Source organism: Perissodus microlepis, chromosome 12 (assembly GCF_051167445.1).
Source record: "Perissodus microlepis isolate ML-2025 ecotype Zambia chromosome 12, ASM5116744v1, whole genome shotgun sequence".
Classification (NCBI taxonomy): domain Eukaryota; kingdom Metazoa; phylum Chordata; class Actinopteri; order Cichliformes; family Cichlidae; genus Perissodus; species Perissodus microlepis.
Window position 1 is genome coordinate 33,923,153 of NC_140472.1, and position 27,605 is coordinate 33,950,757.

The window sequence follows — 27,605 nt, forward strand, 5'->3', positions numbered from 1 at the left end:
TTCAAAAGCAGAAAGATGTAATTGTGAAACGTGCAAAATTTTCTAGTTCTGTGTCAGTTCCTTCACTTTGTACAACACGTACAGTATCACGCAGCTGTTTGTCTTGCTGAAGACACCTCTATTTAAAGCAGATGACCTGTGATGACATATGTGGACCCTGCCTGCGAATAGACACCCCTGTCATTTTGGTATGAGTCACAAACCGAAGCAAGTCTGTCCACAGGGATGAAGTTTCTCTGTGCATGACAGAGACCAGCATGAGGAATGCCCCGTCTACCTGGAGACTGTCCACGGTATGAGAGGGTTGACTTAACCCAAAGCCCCTCAAGTTTTGTAGGTAGAGCTGTGAAAGACTGCTGTTGCATGGGATTTCTCTTTCCTCTCAGAGTCTAAGGACGGAGATTCATGCGAGTCCAAAGGCAAGAAGTATTGAGTCGATGACCCAGCAAACAGCTGAGTAAACACATGGATGTTGATGGGTTAAGCCAAGCGTGAGCCATAACCATGTGAGGCACGAGCCAACTTGCAGCCTGAGCTGCATGCTCACCAGGACGACGATGACATGCAGGACCGGACATTCATGGATAGTTGGTAGATAGCGTGTGAACCAGCCTGTCACCGCTGCTGCTGTGCGGGCTGGCAAAGACCACATGTCTCCCTTTTCCCTCTTTCACCATGCAGCAAAAAGGTTGCAGGTGGAGCAGCCCTCCCCTCTGCCAGCTCAGAAACCGTCACAGTTCGAGCTTTTCATAAGCTCAGAGCCACAACAATCAAAATCCACCTGCCCATGTTCCCAGATTTTGTCTCCAAGCTAATGGCTTCACTGTGCCCACCCATGGACCCTGTCTGGAGCTGGACGCCAGGTTCAAATTGTCTTGCAGTCCATTTTTTGACTCTATAGCTATGAAGTTTCTTTTACATAATACTGGGTTGTTTCGAACTGCCTCTTTGCTGCCTTCAGTTAAGAGAGGGTGACCTTCATGCTTCGTCCGTGCATGCTTCTGGCACACACTTTTTGCCCTCATCCTTTTCCATCTGAGGAAGAGATGAACCTTCATCTGTGTGTGATGTGAATCTACACTGACCACACTCAGAATGTGTGTTTATGTGGCCAAGCTGTTTAACTGCTGTAATAATCCAGCCAGAGATAAAACTCTGCCTAAGCAGAGGCTCTCCAACTGGATTATGGAGGCTATCTTCCCAGCATCTCACAGAACCAAAGGTCTCTCTTTGCCTCAGGGTGTGAGAGCATCAGGGGATTGGAAACCTCATGTGCCCCATTTAAAGGGGTCCCTGTGAGTGATATCTGTGCTGCAGCTAGTTGGCCATCACCACACACTTTTGTTCTGGTTCAGTGACAACTCTGGGGGCATTTATACATCCCTTCCATACTGTATGTGTGCTACCAAGTGAATCAACTGAAAGCGAACAGCTTCTGTTCCCTGAAGCAGAGGAACGAGGTACAAGACAAAGTCTCCCCACTGAGAAGCTGGGCTCAGTCAGGAGTGTTTATCAAACTGAGGGATGTATATGTGCAGGAGGGGCCTCAAATATGTCATTACAGGTCATGTGGCTTAAAGCTGTGGTTCAAAGGTGTCTTCAGCTGGCACACGCAGGGACGTCATATTCCGCACTGTACGTACTGCATGTTGTTCCTCTTCTTCAGGGAACCAGACTATAGTCATAACGTTTGTTCTAAAGTCAGAAACCTTATTGACCTGTTAAACTGTAAAGAATGAGTCAAGAATTAACATGACCTTCCCTACATATAAGAAGGTCGTAATGGAAAGATAATACAACGCTTCAAGATAGTTAAGTTTAAATTTGGCTATTACATTTTTAAAAAGTATCAAAATCAAACTTTAAAAAAATCCTTAAACCTTAAAAATAGCCTGATTTTAAAACCCTGGAGCAGAAAAATATATGTTTTTTCCTCACTATAGAGGCCTTTTTCATGCAAATGTAGAGTCGGAAACCCAAAAGAAATACAAATGAACTTTTTACTCTTAGTTTAAAGCAGCTTGTTTCATCTCCCCATCTAACAGTGATTTCTCTACTGTTTTTACAAGTCCTAAAAATGTCTTGACAGAATTCCAGCACTTCAAATTTTGCATTTGTTTATTCAAAATAACATTTATTTTCCAATTAGATTAGATTCAGAGAGAGTGGTAAAAACCCCTTACAGCTTGGTCCGCCCATGAAAACTCCCACAGCACTGAAAACACCGACTGCGAGTAGGCCACATTAAATCAAACCTGGATTTTCATCGCCCCAGAAGGGCGATAATAACGTCCCACGCTAAGGTAACATATTTCACCTTCTATTGAGAACATGGGTCGTTTCATTTCTAAAGAGTCAGCAGATGTGACAAAGACGAATTGGATGAAAGCAAGAATTACAACAGCCATCAATGGCAGCTAATAAACCAGACTCTTCTCACAGAGAAAGATGGCAATATGTGCTCTCCCAGTGGCTGTCTGTAAAGAGCAGTAATTACTGGGGCCTTGATATCCATTCTCAGCTGGGAGGAGACACAATAAGCAATTAAGACATGCTGAGAAGCCCAGAAAATTACAAACATTAGCAGCTGTTGATGGAAAACAAGCCATTTGCATTACATTCACAGAGGCGAGCCGATCTTTGTTTAAACATGGAGTTTACACATCGCTTTAATCAGTGGACAAGAAGACCGCTCTAACAACTTCCTGCTTCCAAAAAGCAACGAAATGAAAAGCAGCTAAAGCACGTTGAAATGACGCCACGTGCTAATTAGTGTATCTATAAGTCCTCGAGTCATAGCTGCATTCTGTCTACTGTCAGCTGCTGTCGGCTCTGTACTGCAGACACACTGAATATATATATAACATATAAATAACCATTGCAGTGGTAGGTACATTAATTGGTAGGAGGGGTGGATGTGAGTGTGCTCATCTGTGTCGCCATGTTAGCCATTTGATACTCAGGGTTCAAGCCGCTTCTCAGCCTGTGACAGCTGGGATCAACTCCAGCGCTCACAAGATCCCAAACTGGATAAGCGGTTAACAGCACGGATGCATGGAAGGACACCTGATTAGGTTTGCCTTCTATCTTTGATCCGGCACGGAAATGAGGAGCTCTGGATAAATTGGAGAGTTCATACGTAATTAATTCCGATTGTTCCTCTGACCACTCTGAAAGCACACGGACCATCTGAGCATTTTAATCTGGCGTTAAGGAACTAAGTAAAGCTCATACTCTAACATCAGATGTTATTCTTTGGAGAATTCATCAGAGAGCAAAGAAAAGATGATTCTCCATTTTTTTAAAAAGCTTTTGTTAAAAAAATAAATAAATAAAAACTTTCTCCCAGGAGAAGCCAGCATCACAACGGCAGATGGGAATCGCTCCCAGGAGGCACATCCTTCATAGCTGCACTTGGAAGGCTGCTGTGAAAAGAGCTCTTCAATTCTCAGCTATTACAAAGTGAGAATTTTACCTGTGTCGGTAAAAGAGACTACATTTGTTCGACTAATACCAAAGAACGTTCTGTGATAGGTGATAAAATAGAATCACAGAGGTTTCTAAGGTGGTTACCTTTTAGTCGGCACTTTAATAATACGTTTGAGGCCTGTAACCCAACTATAACAAATACTTATGCAGGCAGTTTAATAATTTATCCTGGGATAGATTCTATCTGTGTGAATGCAGTGTGTGTAGTTGGTATGATCCAGTCTATGGACTTGGTAAGTGTAACCGACTGACAGCTGATAAGAACACCAAAACCCGACTTGTGTTTTATTTAATATCTCTGACAAAAAACACTTGTAGGAATATTTCACCGGAGATCTGTGGAACAGTGAGTACAGCGATCGAATGTTACAATCTTACTTCTCATCTCGGCGTCGTAGCTGAGAGAGCTCGGTTTGTGGACCCGGTAGTTCTTCAACAGCTTCTTGTCCCAGGCGCCACAGTTCAGCGGGTTTCCGAGCCGTAAGAACTCCCTGAAGGGGAAGATAAGCAGGAAGTCAGGAATAAAGAAAGACTGAAAAATATACATCAACAAAGAAAAAACAATTAGGCCAGTATCACTGCTGAACTTCCTTTATTTCAGTTTAATTAACCTTATTTAAGTAGCGCTCCTGTTTTAGCTTAAAATAACCTCAGCCTTTGTTTTCCCCCCCACTGTTACTGAAAATCAAAAAGTCCTTTCAGTGGCTTTAAGAAGAGCGCCTTTGTTTAGGCGAGGAACTAAACTAAAGCTTGCCTTCACACTTCAATCATCCCATTAACAACATGTGGGAAGAGGAAGTGAGCATGCATTTGGCTCGGCATCAACAGGGAGGTGTTTTTCAAAAGTGATTACTTCTATACCCAAATGCACATTTTGCAGATACGCTCCCTAATATGCACATAGATGGTCCTCAGCCATAAGTGAAACCTTCCCAGAAATGAAAGGTACAAACTCGTGTCCATTAAGAATGCAGAAATCTTTTAAATATAGTACCTGGGCCGTGCTCGTGTAAAGCATGAGCCTCGAGGCCTATTGTACTCTTTTAGGCGCATTCCTGTTTTTCAGTGCGTGGCTCTGACACTATTACATAACCAATTAAAAACAACTGCTGGGTTTAGTTGTTGCACTCCCACAGGGTCCCCCTGCCATACTATGTCCTTTATGTTCTCATTAAGCAGTGAAGCACATCCTAATTGGATGCAGTTTGTTAAGTCAGCAGTTACTTCCACTCCTCAAAAAGCTGAGGTTTACAGCATTTTCAGCCTGTTTCAAAGTCAGTGACATGGTTGACTGGCATGTAAGTGACATGAATGCAAAGTGTTGCTGTGAATGTTTGTGTCTGCTGTCAGAGCGCTCGATGTGCGACACCAGCGGCTGGAAGCAGACGATATCAGAGCGGCACCGAGGAGGCAGAAAGACTCTGGAGCTTTGCTGCTGGCTGATGTTGACAGAGCAGAAACAAAATAAAAATGGGAAGAAGAAAAAAATAAGAGGAGTGGAAATATGAAGGGTAAGCCTGACAGGGAGGGGGGGGGATGAAGGGAAGGATGGGGAACAGGCTGACAGACAGCGACATGTTTACCCCCAGCATAATTACAGCGGGAGGGAGAGAATGTGAGCCAGGCAGGCTGCATTAACATATGAAAACAACCAACCATGTGCATGTCAAATAACTTTCAGTCTTGTCCCTCAACCCCAATCTCCCATCTCACGTAACAAGTCAAGCGGGAAATGAGAATCACTCCGTTTTGCCTGCATATAAAATCCGTCTTCATTCAGTGAAACCCGACAATGCAAATGCACATTAGCATGATAAAAAAACAAAACTGCTTTCCAAGAACAAAATGATTTTGTTCATAAAATATTATTTGCTCCAAGCTCAGGTTTGTGCAGAAAAGTCTAGACAAACACTTTAATGTTTAAAAAACCTGAATGTGAGGTATTACATCTCTTCATTGTTCTCAGGTTTTTGTGGGTCTGTCCTTTGGTTTCTTATTTATTGGTTAAATGGAGTTAAAAAAAAACTAAAACCAGACTAAAACCAATTTAAAAAACCAGCTACAACCAAGAAACAGCTGAACGTCAACTTTCCCTGAACAGCCGACCTTCTCTCTGAGACTTGAACTACACACGTTGGGATGTTAACGAATTAATTAATAATTAAATAATTATTAATTAAGGCTTTCTTTTTTTTCATGTGGAAATAATAACCTGGACCGATATTTGGTTATGAATGAGATTTAGATCCCTCCTCCATCTAACAGTTATGGACAGTGATGGACCTCCATAAAGCAAAGTAATGCACTGCCTTTACTTTTTTTTCTCTAATACTTTATATATCTTACTTCACCACAGATAAATCTGTTTTCATGTGATGCATTTGGTCACTATTTAAACCTGGTTGCTGATTCTGTTCCATCAGCAGTAAAGTACCTCATAAAACAGTGTGCTTCAGAGGTTTATTGTGCTTAGAATTAAGAGTCTGAGAGAAAGCCTCATAAAGATTTGGGGGTATTTTAGGCAAAGGGACAACCTGCACTGACTTAAGGTTTGATGTAATGTTGGTTAAGGGAGTCTGAGGTTGGGTTTAAGGTTGTAGTATAAACAGTAATTAGTTAGACTAATAATTCATATTTTATTAATATAGAAGATGTTGATTGGCTCCAGCTGGGACTGCATTCTTTTGATCTGGAAAAAGAAAGGCTGTGTCAGAGTAAACTGACTGTGCAGGTGTCAGCTGGTGATAGCACCGCCGATGTTAGCCAGACTCACCTACTCTGACCTTGTGTGTTTCTGTGATGTTAGTCAAGGATTTCATCTGAAACTTCATTTAGATTTTCAAAAAAAATGAATAATAGTTAAAATATTTGTTTGAGTTGTCTTGCTTTTATGCTCTTCTTATTTTAATCTCTTTATTATCATCTGAAACAGTCATTGTTGGGGCAGCATTTCAGTGTTGAAGCTTCTCAGTTTAAGTTTGCTGGTGCCTACATCATGTTATCAAAATGGCCAGCTTCAGTACCTGAGTGCTATCGGCTGCAGGGCCTGCGAGGCCAGCCTCTCGAACATCCTCTGCAGCGGCGGGTGCAGAGGGTGGTCTTCATCGCTGAGGGCCTGGCTGCAGCGCTGCAACAGTCGCTGATGGAGGCAGGCTTCACACAACACCTGCTGGTTCCTCTCGCTGTTCACCAGGAGCTGCAGGATGTTGGCGACTGCCAGCTGCAGGTCGAGGGCATGCTGGGAGGAGCAGAAAGTTGGAGAGCTAGACATTAAAACCAAGACTAAGACTTAAGCTTAGTTTAAATCGTCCTGTAAAGAGGTAAAAATAAGCAAAATCAGGTAAATGTGAGAGGGTGCTTTGGGCAATTCACTGATTAGAAAGTTTATTACCTGCATGTAATCATTCAATACGACTGACTTTCCCCTAAAACACACATATGTAGCTGACTCACACTGTCTGGCTGCCTTCTGACGTGAAAAACCCAACTGAAAAAAGGCACTTCCTGCCTGCCATCGAATCCCTTCACCCACTCTGACAGGAAGCACATTGCCTTTCATTTCCTCACCTCTGGCTGGCTGTCAGAGGAGACGGAGGGCAGCAGGTCCACCATGGCCAGCACGGCCCCTGGGTGAATGACCACCATGTCTGTTGAGGACGATGAGGAAATGGGGTGGGAGGAGTTCGTTAAGTGGAGCTTCAGGTCAGTCAGGGCTTTCGCTGGTGCAGGGGGGCCCGACGTACCGTAGTAACCGTGTCTGGGAGCACAAAGGAAGAGAGAGGGAAGTCAAAATTGGCTTTTTCAAAGCAAGGTGTATGAAAATATTCACATAACATTTCACACAGAAACGGGTAAAAGGTAAAAATACTGTGAATACTTTGCTCCTGTAAATATAAACTTTTCTTTTCATAAAGGATCAGAATGTTGAGTTTTTGGCCACGGAGAAGACTGATTGTCCCCGTTAATGGAAGTTTATTTACTCTCTAAACCCTTCGAGTCGCAACTGTTTACAACTCCTGCTCTACTGTAAAATATGTAAGTAGCTCACAAAAACACAAAATCTTATTCATAATCAAAGTCGCAGGATCTTCCAGAGCTAGAGGGAAACATTGCTCTCCTCCCAACACTGATCAGTGTAAGCATTGTATTCAACACTGACTGTAACTTTAGTTAACACGAGTCAAGTTGTTTGCACACTTCAGAGATCGAGGTGTCAGATGGCTACAGCCCCCTACCCTCCACCCCCCACTGTGCAGGCAGCAGAGAGTAGGAGATCTGCAGGGGCCTGCACTGGGGCAATTAGGCAAAATAGGTGTGTTCCTGCGATGTAAATCCCTCCTCAGGAGAAATGCAGAGCTGGAAAGGTTAGAGTCAGAATAAAACGCTGGGGGGCAAGAAAATGAACCAGATTGTTGATGTTCACAGCAGCTGGTGGATGCTTTAAACTGTTTTTGGATTCTTCAGAATCGAATCACTCGTTTAATTGATTATCTGCTGCCAGATAAAACACGAAATCTCCTTATGTTTGCCTCCTAGTAGTTTCTACCTCGGCTTTGAGTTGCTGATCATTTATTTCATTATTTGTTCTGGTTTCTTTTTGTTTAATCTGTGAAGCTCTCAACTATACATTAGAAAATCATTGAAAACAGAGTTCGCCTGATTCAGTGATAAATGCAGTTTATTGGAAGCAACATGCTTTAGTAAACGCCAGCTGTGCTGAAGGTGGTTAGAGCTCACACAAGCTACAGAGGAGGAAACCAAGACTAAGCCGGTCAGGTTTTCAGGGATTACAAACCTTTATGAGTGCAGGTCATGCCTTAAAGACCTGTTAATATAATATTATCCCAACAGAGTACTTCATTCTCACTCTGCACAATTATTTGTGGTTTCTAAAAGTGGAACGTGAGGCAGAGCTTTCAGTTATCACCCCCTGTCCTCCGTAACCACCCAGACGGGCACCCTCTCTACTTTAAGATTAGGCTTAGGAATCACCCACTTTTCATTTTAAATCAATTTTCATTTTATTCCATTTCATTTATATGATCGCAACAACAGTTCGCTTAAGACCCCTCATATTGTAAGTTAAAGACCGTAGAGTAATACAGAAACGACGCCCTTTGAGCGGCACTTGACAACAGCGGGAAGGAAAAACTCTTGTTTTACAGGAAGAAGCCTTCGGCAGAAGCAGGCTCAGGGAGGGGCGGCCATCCACCGGCTGGAGACGAGGCCTTTATGTAGCATTAACCTCGTCTACTCCTCGTCCTTTTCTCACTCTTTTTTCCTTTCTCTTTTCTCTTTCCCTTCAGCAGATGATATAGGGGATTCTTGGAGCTTTTAACTAATAAGGTAAGGTCTTAAACTTGGAGAATAAAGCACCTCGATGTTACTGGTGAGGTGAATTGGTGCTATATTTAAACAACTGAACAGAAAAACTGAATCGGTGCAAACATTATGAATCTGATTTATTCTCACAATGCCTGATTACTGTGGCCCAGGCACCCCCGTGTTTCCTGTCAGGTGTTTTGTGTAAATGGAGACTTAAAGCTTAAAGTGTAAAATCTTGCTTTATTTTCACGCTGCTGTTTCAGATTTAGCTGTCTCAGCGTGGACACAGTCTAAAAACATGAGGCATCCTAGCGTGCAACTGAAAGAGTTCCTTTTTCAGACTAAAGACATTAAAAAAAACAAGAACAGCTTTTTCATGTCACTGTCATAAACATGATGATCACAGCGCTGATTGCTGCAATTTGCACATCACAATCACCGCCATGTTCTTCAAGGCAAAACTCGCTGTTTAAGCTGAGCAGCAAAATTACACCAGACAAGCTTTTATTTTTATGGAACAATATTTAGCAACTTTCTTCATATTATTCAGGCTGCCAAATAAACCTGAGTGAACTAAGGTTTCCTATCGTAAACACACTTGTTGAAACTGAAGTAAAAACACAGGAAGCAACTGCGACGCTATTAAATCCACAAAGAAGATCTTATAATGAAGTGCATAAGCAAGGACGAGCGCCCCATCATCTCTAATTGTCAAATTAGTCCTCCTCATGAATATGCAGTGTTGGAGCCGATCCAGACAGGCGGAGGGGGAGAAGTCTGCAGGGAGAGACCCTCGGCCTCACCTTGACAGCAGACAGCAGAGCACATTTAAAATGTCCCGACCAGTTTTCCCTTTGTAAATGAAATTCAAATAGGAGCAGAGATTGGGTTTTTAGAGAGAGAGGGGCAATTTCAGCAGATAGAAGAGAGGACAGAGGAGCACAGGAGGAATGTGATGAGAAGAAAAACGCACAGTAATTTAGACTGAATCTGTCTGACAGTGTGGAGAAACGTCTCAGCGGGGGTCGCAACAAAATATGAATTCATTTAAAGCAGTTTGTGTATGCAGCTAAGAGCTTGAACTACTGTTTTAGTCATTCTACTACTTTAAATCACCTCCAGTATTAATTTGTTTTTTTAAAAAGGTCAAGGCCAACACCCTGTTTCAAAGAAATGAAGCCAGTAACATTTAATCTTCTTTTGTCCGTGCTTCATTTTCAGGCTTTCAGATCAGCGTTTACGTGTGAACGAAGAGTCAAAACACACAGAGAAAACTGCATTTACCCAAAAATACATTTTTCTTGGACGACATCACTTACTGCTAAACAGATGACTGTGACTCACTGACTTGTCATTTTCTGTAGATGCTGAAATATCTGCTGCACTCTTTTGGCAGCGAAAATCATAAAGTTTGAATCTGATAAAACAGTTTGAGTATGATGTTGTGGATGATCTCTAAGCCTCTGGACACCACAGGTAATATAGTTGTGTCTTTAAAACTACTCATGAATAGTGCTTCATTTTAAAGGCCATGTAATATGCTGTTCTTCTTCTCGTCTACCAGAGTAAACCTCTAATGAGTCACGGTTAAAATTATCCTTATTTACTGAGCTCAACAAATTTATTAGACCAGCTGTCATAAACAGAAGAAAACAAGTATTTTAGGAATCTGTCAAAAACTTGTTTCACACTTTCCTCTGAAAAAAGAGAAATTAAGTGTAAATAACTATAATTTGGCATCTTAATAACAAAAAACTAGTTTCGCTTTTCTTGTGATTTTTTTTGTAAAAAATGTAAAAAATTAATGAACAACAACAATAATTATATTTTAGCATTGATTGAAGACGTTCCACATAAACTATGACTGAATTATAGGGAGTCATCCTGGTAATTACAGTAGTGTTTAGTGCATCTATGGCATAAACCGCACACTTTCCGGTGGTTTAATAAATCGTATACTGGCCGTTGGTCTATGCCAGGGGTGCCCAATCCCAGCCCTCGAGAGCTACCGTCCTGCAGCTTTTAGATGCATCCCTACTCCAACACAGCTGAATCAAATAGTTTGATTACCTCTTCAGTATGCCATCAAGTTTGGCAAAGGCCTGATAACAAGCCATTCATTTGATTCAGGTTTGTTGGAACAAGGATGCATCTAAAAGCTGCAGGACGGTAGCTCTCGAGGACTGGGATTGGGCACCCCTGGTCTATGCACTCACTTCATCTAAATTAAGCTGCTTTAGCTCCTTGCGCTCCCTTTAAGTCGCCCTTCTTCGAATTGGCTGCCCCTCACAAAGGGGAACAGTCGGTGAGTGAGTGTGTCTGTGCTCTACGGCAGCGCTCCCCAACCCCCGGGCCTCGGACCGGTACCGGTCCGTGAGTCGTTTGGTACCGGGCCGCGAGAGTTGAGGCTCAGGTGTGAAATGTATAGTTTTCAGGGTTTTTATCGGTTTTCAGCGTGATTTTGTTATCGTTTTTATCGTTAACTCTGTTTTCCTGGGTTTTTCACGTGTGTTATGAATAAATCTTATTTTTTTTCAGTACCGGTACTAGTTTTATTTTGTTGTATTTATCCGCGACACCTTAAAGGCCGGTCCGTGAAAATATTGTCGGGCATAAACCGGTCCGTGGCGCAAAAAAGGTTGGAGACCGCTGCTCTACGGCATCATAAAGATCAAAGAGTTAAAAAAAACTGTCTGACACTGTGTGTTCAGAGCACCCTGAAGCCTGAGTGTCTCACATGGATTACCAGCACTTTGGGCATGATTACTATGAGCAGAAAAAGCATTAGGTCCTCTTTAATGTTCATATGTGTCTGTTTTAAAAATGAGGAAACAAGTTTAATTCCTGTAAAACAGCTAAAAGTAGCTCTATGTGACAGTTAACGGATCAGTGGTTATTCTGGCACACAGCAGGTCTCTTTTAGTATCTACTGAAGGTAAGCATGACAAAGAAGGAGGGATGAGGGTGAGGAAAGTGACAGAGCGCTGTAGCTACCTCTTCCTGGCGAGTGCTGGCGTGCCCCACGGGGAGGGCAGTGAGGTCTCATGAGTCAGGCAGGGAGGCACCTGCTCCGCACGACTGCATCGCGCCACGCGCGCACACATTCAGACACAGGCATGCACACACACGCGGCCGTGCAGATGGGCCAGACCGAGGATGAACAGCCAGACAGCGCCAGAGGTTAAAGGAAGAGAAACAGAAAGAGAGAAAAGAAGGGGAAGAGGTTGTTAGTGGAAAAGTGACAGAGAAAACAGGATCAGAGCTCCGGCTGGGGCACATGCACAACGCCACCTACACCTGGCATGTAGCGTGAGGAGATTACTTTAATAACTGCATTATTAAATATGGATAATCACAAAATTTAAAGTTTGTTTTAGACCTTTGTGGTGCACACATGCAGATGGACTGTAATTATCCAGAAAATTAACATATCTTCAACTCAATTTGAGCTCAAATTAAGCAACTACAATCTGTCACAAAGAGCAAACAACAAAGTGAATGTCTTGAGAGTTTTTCTTTTGTTTGCAGACGAATCGTAGGCGCACTGAAGTTTGGAATATTTGACAGCTGAAATGTCACGAATTCTGGAAACATGACAGCACCACCAGGCTGTGCAGCTTCTATGTTATACTGCACGTGTGTGAGCGAGCAGCCACACTTTCAGGGGTTTCACAGTGGTGCAATATGCACACTGCTGACAGCTGGATATTATATCTGCTGGCTATTGTGTGAACAGAGGATGGTGAAATTATAACATACAGATTTTGCATTTAGAGCTATATTTATTATTAATCTTGAATAAATGTTCCTAACAAAGCTGCACTGTTCGGGTCTTTGCTTTGCTGACCTGTCAAAAGAATCTGTGGCCATCTTGTACAGATAGATGAAGAGCTTGCTGCAGTGCTTGAGCGTAGGGCAGACGCTGTCTCCTGCACAGCCTCCAGGGACGGCCTCGTCCTCCAGGAGCCTCTGGAAAGGCTGAGCGTTGGAGGGGAACACACTTGTGGGACCCAGCTTCTTAGTGTCTGAGAAACAGCCCAGCAGCCTGGAGGACGGCAAGCAGTCGTTAGGATTGGGTCTTGAAGAGGACAACCATACTCATACAAACAATCATAACACTTCCAAAAGTCTTAATTTCACTTAACTTCAACTATCTGGATGTTTTTCTGACAAACTGTGGTCTACTCGACTGCTTGGTGTGTTGTGTCCACAAAACAAAATGTCTTCTTTCCTAAACAGGCGGTCCTTACCTGACCGCGTCGGCCAGCTTCTCGTACTGGATCTCCGTACGGAAGAAGTGCGAGTTGGCTGGCTCGTAGCGCATGGCGGCGGTGAGCGTGCAGAAGACTGTGTGCAGGAGCTCAAAAACCTGGTTCTGGTTCACGCGCTCCCAGCCGTGTCGCAGCGGCTGACACAGCGAGCGCTCCATGGCCACCAGAAGCGAGGTGACGTAGACGAAGCCGCCCACCTTGCGGAACACCGTCCGAGTGCGGTGACTCTCTCGCAGCACGGATAACAAGGCCTGAAGAGAGGAACGATTATTTCATTGGGATCTTTACAGACTGACACGTCTACAAACGCTACTGTTTTTGCTTTAGCTAACGTAGCTTGATGCATAACACGCCATGTTTCTCCTTCCCTGACAGATCTGAACTCCCACTTATTTACTTTATAACTTGCTCAGTTATTTTCTCCTGTCTTGATTTTTCATGTCATTTATTTTTTGTCAACCCCTTCAATCACATTTCTATTCATCAACTCATTTTTCCTCTCATTGTTCTTTTTCAGGGACATATTTATGAGCCCCTCTGGGTTTCTTCGCCCCGCTGCACCGACTCGGTTTTTATGGTTTGCATTTGCAAGCGACCAAACTGAAACATCAAACTGTAACCTAGATATGCGTCTGGGGAGGTAAAAAAAAAAACTGCCTGAGAACACAGAGCGACTATGACAGGCAAAGTTTTTAATTGGCAAACAGGGAGAAAAATGTCTGCGACCGACAGCAGGTGAAGCTTTTGAAAGACACCGGTGAAGTGCAGTGTCAATAAAAAATAAACAGCACCACCGGGGGCTTTTTAATATCATCACCTCTGAAGTAAAAATGATGGAAGCATGCGATGCACAACTAAATGATGCATGCTTCTCTGCATACTGCAATAAGTACATGTGCAGCATTTCAGTCAAGAATATAACAAACTAAAGAAGTACTGGTACTAATGTTACTCAGGCTAACGTGACAGTCGTGGATATCTGAAAACAATCAATACATTATTTCTATAAATTTGTAATGGTAACGTGAGGAAAAATAACTCTTTAAACACCAGGACGTCAGTGTGGAGAGCAGAAGACGGACCGCATTAACCAAATTCAATCTTAAAACTATTCCATTGTTGATGAAAATGATTTATTTATGAAAACTATTTATTTTTCCTGATTTTGCTGTACTGGAATCATCAATTTATTTCTGAATTGCACAAATAACTCATTCTCTGACACTCTCAGTACCCTGAACTCATTTACTAAACAAACTTTTTTATATTTATTTATTTTAAAATTCAATGTTTTAATGTTAATGATTGATTATTTAAGATAATGATTAAATAATCAATCCCAATAATAATCACAGACCGTCTCAGAGGGGGATATTAAGTGGGGGAGAAGAGCATGAAGGTAGAGAAATGTAGGGAGGAAAATAGAGGAGAAGACAGAGAGTGGAATGCAGGGATGAGGAAAGATGAAAGGGAGTGAAGGAAGACTGGGGGGGAGTAAAGAAGATGAGGGAGGGAGGAAGATAGGAAGGCAGATTGGGAGAAAGAGAGGGAGGAAGGCTGGGAGGAATAGGTGGTGGGGATGGAGCAAAACAGGGAATAAGAGAGCGAGATACCAAGGAGGGCGATAGGAATGAAGAAAGGAAGAGAAAGAGAGGAAGCAAGGAGGGAGGAAAATAGTCAGGAAGGGAACATGATGTGAAGGCAAATCGGCAGGAAGCGAGGGAAGGACATCGAGTGGAATGGGGGACGGTGGTAGAGAGGGAGAAGTGAACAGAGGACAAAAAAGAAAGAAATGGGGTGAAAAACAGGAGGAGGGTCGAGTCCTTGGTCGACCGCTTCAATTTCAGGGTTTTGATTTAGTTGTGAATATTCTGTAGTTGCACAGGATGCTTTGCTTCTGTCCAGTCGGTGGGACAGGCTTATTTGGCACCATGAGCACAGGCGGATCAGGAAATGCTGACCAAATGCTGGAAAAACCCTGAAACTCAAAGGGGTAGATCAACTCCACGTCTTGTCTTCTGGAGACTGTGGTTTGTGGAAGGCACAAAGAGTTGTCTCAGACCGCCTAGGACAGGGCCTCAAACTCGCGGCCCGGTGGCCACTTGCGGCCCACGCCACCCCTACTTGCGGCCGTATACTGACGTGAAGAAATACAATGCAATTTGGCCCTTGAAGTTACTTTTTTTGTTAGGAAGGATGTGTTTGTTGTTGACTGCAATGTTCAAAGAAGTTCTTTAAAAAGCCAAAAATGATTTAATATGACGGCAACATGAGCAGAGAGCACAAACATGTCGAGGGATTGGCTGCGTTAGTTCACTGAGAGTCAAAAACTAATGTGTACACTTATGTCTGCGCTTTTATTTTGTTAAATACGAACAAAATTATAGCAGAAGTGCTGCCACGTTTCTGGCCGGAAAGAGAGGACGAGTTTGTTTATTTGGTAGTTCAATGAACGGCTTCAGTTAGTTAAGAGAGAGAAAAATTATTACGTTCACATTTGCAGATTTGTCTTGTTAAATAATATTTGAAGTTTAAAAAAAACAAAACAAAACGCTATATTTTCAGAAATTTGTGGGTGTTTTCTTGTTTGTTTTGTACTACTTGAACACTAAGTGGCCCTCCAATGAGATGACAGTGCCAGCAGTGGCCCACAACTCATTCAAGTTTGACACCCATGGCCTAGAGCTTTGCCTCTGTTTCCAGTAGGACAGGATCATCAGGTGCACTTTCTTGTTCTGTCACTTCATAATCATTACAGTGACCAACAGTTCTTGTAATATCTTTAAGTAGTCTTCAGGAATAATTCTCCAGGCTTGTTTAAGAACACCAAAACTTTTTTGGACGCTGGCAACTTCAACAATATTGAAGTCTGACACGTTTCTATTGTGTACTTTTCTGTCCAGATACGATTTCCCTGCATTGGAAAAGCATACTTTAATAGCTCTTTAAAAACCAAGGTGGTTTTTAAAGAGCTATTACAGTATAAAATTGTATTTTTTTGGTGCAAAAATACAATTTTATGCCTTTCAGACTCTGATCTTTGGCATTTTGCATCGATTCAGCTAAAGAAATGGGAACCATTCATGCGTGTTTGTGAGAGACTGATAGTAAAGCGCCTAAAGATACAATTTAAACTAATTTGTACCCCTCAGCTGTAAAAGGCTCAAGAGCGAAGTCACCTCGGACTTTGACACTCATACCAATGGTGCTCCTAAAAATCGACCCCTAACCTCTAGTGGTGCAACGGATCACAAATCTCATGGTTCGGATCGGATCACGGTTTTAAGTCACGGATCGGATCAATTTTCAGATCAGCAAAAAAAGAAAAAAGACAAAAGTTTAACATTTACTTATTGAAGTATTTTTTGCCTGTTAAAAACATTCAACTCAAGACTCATTCCACACAATTATTAAAAAAAATATGGTTCAATATAGGGCGGTACAGGTCTTTGTATCTACCACTCAATTCAATTCAATTTTATTTATATAGCACCAAATCACAACAACAGTCGCCTCAAGGCGCTTTATATTGTAAGGTAGACCCTACAATAATACATACCGCTCATTATGTCGCACTCTGCTGTGATATAATGAGCGGTCACGTAGCTTCCCGTTGCCCTGCAGCTCCACCCATTTGTAGCAGTTAGAGCAACAGAAGATGCCTGGGACAGTTCAGCCATAACTTTAAACTTTTCCCGCTCATACATGCCTGGAACGATCTTGCCACTAAAGTGGACGCGCAACGGGATATCATAGCGTGGCTCAAGCAGGTTCATCATAGTTTAAACCCCTTGTTTTGCACAACAGAATACGGCGTCCCGTCTGCAGCTAAACACCCCAGTAGCTTTTGTAATAGCTTTAGCCCGGTTGGACTGGGCAGCAAAGGGCTGCTTAAATACCGCAAACTCCTCTGCTCCTCCACTTGGACCGCTAGCGCTGACCATAGCTATCGCTTGACAGACTGACCACGCGCACCATACACATACTTTTTTCCTTCTTTTTTGAATCTTTGGATCACGTGCGTGCCGAACCGTGGAGTGGGATCGGTTCGGATTTTGGATCAACCGTGATCCGTTGCACCACTACTAACCTCTGACCTTGTGGTCCAGGTCACCGACATTTGTCTGAGATTTTTATTAGATACACCCATGATATCAATTGGATTTTTTTTACATCACCTCGGTCTTGAGTTATCGCGATCACAAATTTGAGTGTCATGCCGCCCACCCGCCCAGCAAGGTGATGATAATATCCAATCAGCCTTTTACGGCTGAGGGGTAAAACGCAGAAGATTTGGCAGGCTCCTGTTTGACAGTTTACCTGCTCATTACCATGTTAAATGTTCAAGATCATGACAGCAACATTAGAAAAAGTACAGCTTGTTTGGAAGGGTTGCTTGGATGGATCCTCTTCTCTCGAAAACAAACATGGAAACACAGCGGCACAGCTTAGGCTTGTTTCTGGAACTACGTGGATGTTTGGGCATAATGCACAGCGCCACGTCTAACAGCATATTAACACAAACACGTCATACTACTGTGCAGTATGTCAGCACGGTGGTGGAAGGGCGATGACTTATGTTTGCTTTGCAGCCACAGGACCTGGCACCTTGAAGTCACCAGTACCAAAGTGTCCTACAGTCAAACGTGAGGCCACCTGTCTGACAGCTTAAGCTCCATTAAAACTGGGCCATGCAACAGAAGACAGATCCCAAACTCTGCAGCAAAAGAAAAAACTCAATGCAGTCTTTTCTTTTGAAACACTGGCGGGACGTTAAGAGAGCTGTGCAAAAAATTCTGTCTGCAAACGTGAAATGAACTGAAGCAATGCTGTAAAGGGGAAAGGCTTCTACAAGACACTGAATCATGGGATGTTCCTAGCTTTTCACCTAGATGCAATAAGAAAAACTAAGAACATCCCATGTTTTGTTGCTAAGGAACACGCCACCAGTGAAATCCCACAGAGAATTGCATCCCAGTACTGAGAAATCACCGCACTGGATTTTCACATTTCACATCGCCCATTTCTCAAGATTACAGCTAGAAAAGTAATGAGTATAGCTGGGACCTATAAACATGTCCAACTGGAGGGACAGTGAATAAAGGAGAAGTAAAAACTGTTACACGTTGCACCACTGATCCAGCTGTTTCCTGCTACTTTAGAAGACTTACAGACTCAGCACAATGCTTTTAAAACCAATCACAGGATGTTAAAGACATCCTCTTCCTGGGAAATTGCCACCAGGGTACATCTGTACGCACATAAAACTTGGGTTTTGGGGTGTTAAGTTTACCAGCCATGGGGAGGCTTTAGGGACAGGCTGTTCTCTCTCGAGATATATACGTGGACACCTTCACAAGGCTGGATTTTACTCTGGTATCTCTCAGAGGATCTGCAGTGCGTTAGTGTAAGTGATACTTAAACTCTGAAGAAGAGGGAGGAAAAATTATTAACGTCAAACCAGATTTGATATGAGTTCTTTGGAATCCTTTTTAGGGCGATAATTAAAATCCCTGATTAACAGAATTGGAGTAAAATGCTGATGGGTTAATCCAAGTAAAGCCTCGGCATGTGAATAACCTCGTTTGAAGGAGTGGAATCTGAAAATGCAATTATGCTTCAGCAGATGAGCCTCGCTCACATCCTGCCTGTGTGTGAGTGAATGTGAGTGTAGTGTATGCTTTTATGTGCACCTAGCTCTCAGTGCACCTTGTTGGAAGCAATTACTGTATGCAGGGCTTCACATGAATATTGATTTTTTTAAATTACAGACTTTCCTTTCCTCAGCCATCTCACTCAAATTCACAGATGGGTTTTTTTTTAGTGTCTACTAAAACAAATTCAGCAGAAGTAAATGTAAAAAGACACAGAAACTGCACAAATTAAAGGAATATAAGTGGTGAATCCCAGCAGAAAGCGCCTCGACAATATTGATTAAAACAAAAAGAAGAAGAATAAGTGGCGTGAGCCGTTACCCTCAGTATGTCTGTCTTCAGCTGCAGCTCACTGGGCGGTGCAGAGTGCATGAGGCCCAGCAATGTTCCCATGTCGTCGTCGCCGCTGGGCGACAGGACAAGCTGCTGAATGATGAGCAAAGCGTGTTCGCGACACTGGCGGTACTTCACGATGTTGTGAACGCAACGCGCGCCACCGAACTCTCTGAACAGAGCTGCAAGAAAAGAAGAAAACACAAAACATAATGAAATCAGGTCAATTAATGAATAAACCACTTTGTTGCTCATGGGTAGATTTCAGAGTACTAAAAACCTGTGGTTGCAACGTAATTAAAGACTACATCCAAGTTTTACTGCGGTCGGCTCTAAAGTTGAGTCGCAATTAATGTACACGCTGAGGACGCACTGAGGACACGCTGAGGACGCGCTGAACTGTTGTGCTGTTTTTTGCCGCTGTTAGCTAATTTTAGTCGCTGTTAGCCATTGTTAGCTACTGTCAGCCAGAGTTCAACCATCTGTGACGTGGATGTTCCTCTGCTGGACTTGGAAGCTTAGTTAAAAAAGTCTTATATGATGTGAAAATGTAGCTCAACTGTTAATCAGAGGTAAGTGTGATTTTTAGCTGCCATGATGCTAGCTCATAACTCGCTGTTTAGCCGGCTCTTATCAGCTGTCTGGAGACGTGAGGATGGCAAATCTAATCTGCTGACAGATTTGAGACTACGCTAGTGGCGCTTTCATCACATTTTTGTTCATTTGGTGAAGAGGACTCCTTCTCTGATGATAAAACATGGGTATGATGCTTTATATCTTTAGTCTGAAGGTGCAGACACAAATTTAAATGTCTCTTACATGACATTCGAACACCTCTTTTCTGCCTTTGATGTACTACGTGTATGGCCAAACTTTAACCACATGTAAAACACAATTAGTGAAACAGGAGATTTCCTTCTGGCCACAGGGTTCAAATATGGTGTGGGTAACATGGTGGCTTCCACAATCCACAAACCAGCTCCAATGTATTTGTAATGAATTAATTCTGAGTTTATGAGAATGCATCAATTCATTGGAAGATGCAATCACACTATTCTATGTTTCCTTTTTCTTCTATTAAGTTACCTTTGAAAAAACTACAGAGTGCACCTTTAAATACTTTCATTCACTGCAAGCCTTGAAGATTTGGTTGTTGCTCCGAGGGACCAACTGGGCCCCAGAATCACCAGAATACTCGTCTTTTTCAATTTCCCATTTTAATACCTTTGATTTGTAAAATGAAAATTATGAAGTTATGCACAAATAACCTTAGATCCTTCGTTTAAACATTTATAAGGAACGTTTTGGCATGTTCAAACTTCTTCATAAAAACCAATTTGATAAATGCTTTACTGAAAAATATTTTTTGTAACCTTCTTGATATTTATTTAAGTTTATCTGCAAATATAAAAACCTTGACCAGTCCCATTACTATCATTTCTTTCTAATCTTGCTCAAGTCTCTCCAGGCCAGCTGAGGAGGATCAAGCGTAAAATGTAAATGCAATCAATGTGTCAGAGTGAAGCGCTCCAAATATTACACACATCATCGTCGTCCTCACCGAACCACCCGGTCGCCATCATCAAGGTCAAACGGCGCTGTGAGCTGTCAGTGTTCTCACTGCTGCTTATGCTTGTGATTCACTGCATTTCTACAGCTGACCGACGCGCAAACACGCACGAATGATGAGCGTGTAAAATAAATGCAATAACATCATTTATTCATTCCTAGAGGAAAACTCTTTCCTTTCCACTTCAACAGGGAGGTCAGAGTTCAAGGCACGTCATCCTGGAGATGCAGAATCAATGTCTTGCTCAAGGACACGTCGGTAAGGATGGGGAATGGAGTGTGTGTATTAGTTAATTTTAAAGGTACAGTCCGCATTTTAGTAATATGGCGTTTTTTCAGGAGACATTATTTGCACTGAAAAGATCTGATTTAGTGAAAAGCAGCATCAGAGCTGAGACTCACAAGCATCTGACCCAGCAGGACCTTACAGAGACACAAAGTCGTGTCATTTTTCTTTAAAACTTTTTTTATTATTGTTTCTATTGATCGATAGCACTGACGCTTTAAGCTTGGCTACATGATAAGAATCAGGTACTTAAGAAATTAATTACTGAGGGACATTAAATCTAGTTGTGCCTCCAAAGTCCATATTAATCTATAATTATTCCCTCCACATAATTAAAAACATTTCTGTGTGGATTTCATTTAAAGTGCTGCGATCGTGGCTCAAGAGTTGGTAGTTTGTCTTGTAATCAGAAGGTTGCCGGTTCGAGCCCCGGCTCGATAGCCTCGGTCGTTGTGTCCTTGGGGAAGACACTTCACCCGTTGCCTACTGGTGGTGGTCAGAGGGCCCGGTGGCGCCAGTGTCCAGCAGCCTCGCCTCTGTCAGTGTGCCCCAGGGCAGCTGTGGCTACAATGTGGCTGCCATCACCAGTGTGTGAATGTGTGTGTGAATGGGTGGATGACTGGAAATGTAAAGCGCTTTGGGGTCCTTAGGGACTAAGCAAAGTGCTATACAAATACAGGCCATTTACCATTTATGCTTTTTAAGAAACTGTTCTGTGCATGAGTTTACCTGCATTAGTGTTGGTGGTGTTGGAGCCCTGCAGGAGCACAGTCAGCGTCTCCATCACCAGCCAGGCCAACTGCTTCTGCTCCTCAGCCACAGTGTTGTTTTTGCAGTCAGCTAAACATGGAAGGAAACACAGAGCGAGAGGACAGAGGTCGATATTAGACGGGATTACAACTGTGATCAAGTAAAATAGTTTCTAAAAATTTCTAAGTAAAAGAAAACTAAAGAAGCAGTTCACCTTGGTCATTACTGTGTGGTTGCTGTTGTGAGGCCGGTTCTTTGAGCAATGCCGCGTACTTGTGCAGCAGGTTGACCAGCACCTCCAGCAGTCCGACCTCCCGCAGCACGTCGCTGAACACCGGGTCGTGCCTGGCCAGCTTCAGCAGCGTCCGTACGGCGGTGATGCTGCAGGCGTGCGAAGTGCTCGATTTGAGGAGCACGCTAACGCTGAAGAGTTCCTTACACGGCACATAGTTGAGGCTGAACACTACAAATTCGAGCAGCTCAAAGTACTTGGTCTGAGCCTCGGGGAGCTTGGCCACACGCTCTGCAAACTGAGACAGCGTGTGCTGCGACTCTAGGATGAAATAGTTGGCCGGTTCGGCTGCGTAGATGTTTCCGATGGCGTCCAGGAGCATGCACGCCAGGCGGCTTGTTTTGGCCCGTAGAAAGGCATTTTGGAGCACCGCAAAGGCCTGAATATTACGCACTGTATGGCCTGAAATTTAAAATACAAAGAAAAAAATGAAATATATATATACACACACACACAATTCTGGAATGGATCAACAATTAGACACAACGGTCTCAGTCATAGAAAATTTGCTCTGTTTTGTATTTTGTGTAAATATCCAAGATTGTTACATAACAGAGTCCCAGACGGGTTTAATACAAACGATTTAAACAAAGCCAGCCTTTCTCTGCCTTAGCTGGCTGGACCACCGCATGAACTTAATATAAAATACTTATTTCACTCAATGAGTCGCAATTAAATGAATAATTTATGTTTTTTCTGGATTTTGTGGTTAATATTCGGTCTTCTTCCATTAAAATGAGACAGTATTCATTTCTTTGTAAGTGAGCAAACTTTCAAATTCAGCAGGGGATTTCCGTATAGTCAACAGGAGACTCTTCCTTCAGTTTCTGCTGTATCACTCCACTGAACTTTTTACAGCAACTGCAAAAACGTCTCCTTTCTCTGACCTCTGTTACTCTAAACTGCCGTCTGTCACTGCACAGTTAACAGGGCAGATACACAATACTTCAAATTTCTTCCCTGTTGTCACTCTTTGTTTTTTAAATATACACGTTTCCAGTTAGCTTCGTTGAGTTGATACTGGAGTCTTTATACGGAATAATCTTCATTCAGTGAGTCAACAAAAATATTTTAGGCTTATTTTAGGCTAGCTCAGAAATCATAGGCTATGACTTTCACGCTCACAGGACGACAGTAAAGAAAAGGAGCACTGAAAGTGTGTGTCAGCACATAGCCTCAAACACACACAGCAGTTAAGTGGATGTGGCGGGTTAATTGGGCGTGTAAGCGCACCCTCATACCATGATGGCTCCTGGTAATGACTCAGCTGGAACTGTCACTAGGTGGGTAAACACAAGTGTAACTGCATGTGCTTGTGACTCAGTTGACTTCAATGTTGTTAGTGGCAGGGTGTATGCGGTTAGAAACCCAACACGCTGACAGTGAGTGTGTTACCATGTGTGAATGGGTGGAGGTGAAAGGCTGAGTTACAAACACCACACCTCCAGAGAAACTGTGTTTGATTCTAAAGCTTTGAAAGCTGAAAACAACGAACCCACACAAAGTCAGAATGACAGATAAATGGAGGGAAATGTTATTTTAGTCATTTGCATTTGCTTCAAAAACAAAGAAATGAATAAGTAGAGATGGACTAAATACAGTCTGTTACTGAGCTGCACCTCCCAACCCCGTCTGTTGTTGGTGTCTTTGGAGCACATTTAGTGGATTATCTGACTAAAATTATGGTTTGTACCACACATTATGGCTGTGTAGCACAAACCAAGCAAGGAGATTGGCTTTAGTTAGTAAAACTGTACTATTTCATTATTCTCTGCCCTAGCATTAATTAGCAGAATCTGTGTTTGTAACCTCGTGTGGCAGAAGTGTGGTGCCTGGCTCAGCTGCAGGGGAGGAGTGGGGCGGTGAGCTCAAGGGGGCAGTGCCAAGAGGCTGGAGGGACAGGTGGCGGTGATTTACTTAAGGTTTCTCCCTTTATATATAGTGAAGCCAGAGACCTGGGGGAGAGTGTGTGTGCTGACGACTGACGGAAAAGTTGGTGAACTGCGTGGTGAAACGTACAGCCACATGTGTGTGGTGCAACAAACAGCTCGCAAGCATACAACACGTGTCGGGTCAGTCTTTACACCCAGCATTGGTCAAAACAGAAATGTCAAGGTTTTAAAATGAATCCAACAGCTTCAGAGTTTTAGTCTGAATTATTTGAATTCTTTATTTTGGGCTTTATTGTATTGATGTATATCTAAGCGGCTCAACTACTGAACCTGTGTTTGGCAAGCACGTACACGTGGGTCAGAAAAAGTACGACTGTGTTCCTCAGGTGGATGAAAAAATAAATAAGTTTAAATCTTTCCTGTTCTGTTTGCATGAAAGAGGCTTCAGTCATTTATCTCCAGCAGACTCAAAGGCGACAGAGGAATTACGGCGTCTGTCAACAGGTTAATCTTACTGGGATGAAGCACCCATCAGTCATTTCAGTGATGGGGATGGAGGTATAAATGTAGACTTTTTCACAAGTAATTCCTTTTTTTGTTTTAGAGCTTCTGGGAAAATCAGGCTGGTGCTACTGTGTAGACTTAAGCTGAAAATCACTGGTTTGTTAAAACAGTGTCGCTGTTTCAACACTTTATTTAAATGTGTCCTTGATTTCTTCCTTAGAGGACACCAATGGAAGATCGTTATGAATCACCTCCAGATGAGTGTAAGACTGAATAAAACTTTGAATCATGGAGGCTCTAATCCAAGGGCATCATTTGCACATCTATATGTTTTACTCTGAAGTCTTGCTCATTATAAAACTTATGACAGATTTAATGATGAGCCACAGTCTAACATACCTTTCCCAGAAGGTTGCGGGAGAACAAATCCAGGCAACAGGAAGGGGGCGCCGGTTGTCAAGCCAGCAGGCTTCAACTCCGTCACCCCATACGTGCACAGACAGGTGACCAGGTTGACCAGGTCCTTCAAAGCATCTTTTGATTCGTCCTCCTTGGCCTGTTCCAGTCTGGATGCACAAGAAGAAGTTACATCAATCTTCACACAACATAAAGTAAATAAGGTCTCAGTCACACACATCCAGAGGCTGTTCTTGGTAGCTACTGTCACCAGAGAAAAAGGTGTAAATCCCTGAATGGTTGCCAAGTGGTTGCTGGGGGTTGCTAGGTGAAACAGGTCGCAAAAGCCTTGTGAATGCTGTGTTTGGTAGCAGACTGCACATTCATGAGTGTAGGACGACAAGTTGTTGGTGTCTTCCATGCAAACTCTGGACAACTGTAGCAATTTGCTAGCAAACAAAGAAGTCACGGGGACGGTTTCTGTCCAGCACCCTCTGTGCAACCGATTTCAAATAGCAACCTCCAGCTGCCACTTTTGCACTCACTGGGTAATTCATATTTTATGTCTAGTAACCAGCGGTCACCAATCACTCTAGGTGACTTTAAAAACCTGTGATGAACTGTAGGAAGAAAGACCTAAGCTGTACCTGAGCATGAGGTCGCAGAGGAAGGTGTAACCCTGGCACATTCGGAAATCGTCCAGCAGGGTCTGCGACACGTCGCTGGAGTCTTTGAGGAAGCAGGAGAGGCCGGCAAACATCTCAACGATCTCCAGAGGGGAGAGATCGTCTGACTGCTGCATGTTTTGAACACATGTAGCCAAGCATTCCTTCTCTGTAAACCGAAGAGGGGGTGTTAGAGACAAAGAAATGTAAGGGATTTTCGTGACAGAATGTATGGGAATTATTAAGGACATAAAGAGCTTTCCCTTGATCTTAGATTTATAGGAAGTGAAACAAAAATGCATCAGATGGACAAAGAAACAGAGCTTCAGACAGATCTGTGCTGCTTTAACAGCTTTTTTTATGCTATAAAGACAAAAGCTTCAGGGTTTTTCTTCTTTAACTTAAAATAAACAACACACAATAATAACAGGGACAACCAAGCTTAAATAATAAATCACATTAAAAATAATTGGTTTTACTTAGTGTCACATAAATCATTGCACAAATCTCACAACAAATTGTAATTAGGCAACCCTCTGGAGCTTTACAGACTGTGAACTGTAAATTATCTGTGTTTTAAAAATGGTAGAAAACAAGCTTCCCTGTTTTGTTCAGCAGTATTCTCACAATGTGTTTTTGTTATTAAGCTGTAGACTTTTGTGTGTGGACTGGTTCACATTTTCTAATATTTCAGAGCAAAAATGCACCTCCAGATGTGGTTTGGGAGACGGTTACTTCCAGAAACAGATGTCCTTTGCGGACGGTGCGTTTGTACGTACCGTGGATGTATTTGACCACGTTGACGCTGAGGCCGTGTCGGGAGATGGTGGTGAGCACCTCGCCAGCACTCCTCCTCCAGGGCAGGTTGTGAGGAGGACACCAGGAGGTGATGGCACTAAACAGTAACTGCAGGTCATCCTTCTGGGCCAGCTCCTCCGCTGGAGACACAAATGTGCAGAGCTTCACCAGGATCTGCACAAGTGGAAACGAAATTATAATTTTTTTTTAGTTCTGGGTAAAAACAACAAAATAAGCTGCTGAAAAAACAACACAAGCCCGAGTCTTTTGTCACGGAGATACGACTGTGTTTGTGACGCACGCTGTTTGATGAAAAGATTCAGGATTAAAGTCTTTATGGGAGGCAGAACCTCGAGTCTTTTTATCAGTGAACAAATAGATTTAAAATATCAAAATAAGCCAATAACCATGTTATAATCCTCTGATCTGCTACAGACTCTCCACGCAGACTTTTTTCGCTCCACAATTCAAACACAAACATTTTTGACGATGTTTAAATGCTTCAGTTATTCTTTGTGTGAAGGTTTTAAACATAAAGCAAGCTGATAGAGGCTCTTAGTCTGGAGTGTAACAGCTGACACTGTTGTCTTTTTACCTGGACAAAGACTTTCTGGAGGAGCGCCCTACGGTCAGCCAGGGGCAGCTCGGGTTGGGTGTGCCCTTGCCCTGGCGTCTTCTCTTGGCTGGGTGGTGGTGGTGGTAGTGGTTGTGGCGGTTGTGACGTGGGGCCTACGGGTGCCTCGGCCATGTGGGGCAGGTCAAAGAACAAGTAGAGGCATTTGACGAGCGTGGAGGGCACAGACATGGTCGTCATGCAGTCCACAGTTTTCTGTTGAGGGGCAGAGAAAAGGGGATAACATTTTATTTCCCAACACAGTTCAGGAATACAGGGCTATACTCAGGCTATACTCATAATGTTCCAGCCTTTATTTGTCACTTTATTAAAGTTGAGCTGATTCAACACATTAGTTTGTATTTGAAGTAACCCACTAAGACACCAAAGTCACAAAATAACACAAACTGAAGGGCCACTAACTTTTTCTAGTGGAGTCTAACGTGTTTGCTTCCCAATCACAAAGAACTTGTACAGAGGCGCAGTGAGGGATAGCATTAGCTAGAGAAATGCTAATCTTACAATATACAACACTACTGGATAAGAGCATGAACAGCAGTGGTGGTTCTATTCAACAACCTGTACTTTACTTTTTCTATGCATTTCTAGTTCTGCTATTTTCTTCTACTCAGCCACATTCAGGATGCTTAATTCTTATTTTGCAAATTCAGAAAATATAAATCTTCTAATGTACGGGTGGTTGTAGCTCAGGTGGCAGAGCAGGTCAGCCACTAATCTACTGGTGGTGGTCAGAGGGCCCGATGGTGC

The 27,605-nt window shown here is 42.8% G+C and overlaps 1 protein-coding gene across 5 annotated transcripts in view; it reads right to left on the reverse strand.

Annotated features, from left to right (window-relative positions):
• wdfy3 (WD repeat and FYVE domain containing 3) overlaps positions 1-27,605 on the reverse strand; it is a 120,576-nt gene that overhangs the window by 53,496 nt on the left and 39,475 nt on the right. For 4 of the 5 annotated variants that reach the window (XM_084946302.1, XM_084946301.1, XM_084946300.1 and 1 more), the window contains exons 5-17: positions 26,820-27,053; positions 26,206-26,398; positions 25,409-25,595; positions 24,765-24,931; positions 21,892-22,371; positions 21,657-21,767; positions 19,061-19,254; positions 13,065-13,336; positions 12,662-12,859; positions 11,809-11,892; positions 7,057-7,246; positions 6,513-6,727; positions 3,868-3,980 (exon numbers count right to left, since the gene is read on the reverse strand). In XM_084946302.1, coding sequence (XP_084802428.1) covers positions 3,868-3,980; positions 6,513-6,727; positions 7,057-7,246; positions 11,809-11,892; positions 12,662-12,859; positions 13,065-13,336; positions 19,061-19,254; positions 21,657-21,767; positions 21,892-22,371; positions 24,765-24,931; positions 25,409-25,595; positions 26,206-26,398; positions 26,820-27,053 — 2,638 coding nt within the window. The remainder of the gene's footprint in view (positions 1-3,867; positions 3,981-6,512; positions 6,728-7,056; positions 7,247-11,808; positions 11,893-12,661; positions 12,860-13,064; positions 13,337-19,060; positions 19,255-21,656; positions 21,768-21,891; positions 22,372-24,764; positions 24,932-25,408; positions 25,596-26,205; positions 26,399-26,819; positions 27,054-27,605) is intronic. The other variant, XM_084946303.1, reaches the window with a different exon arrangement.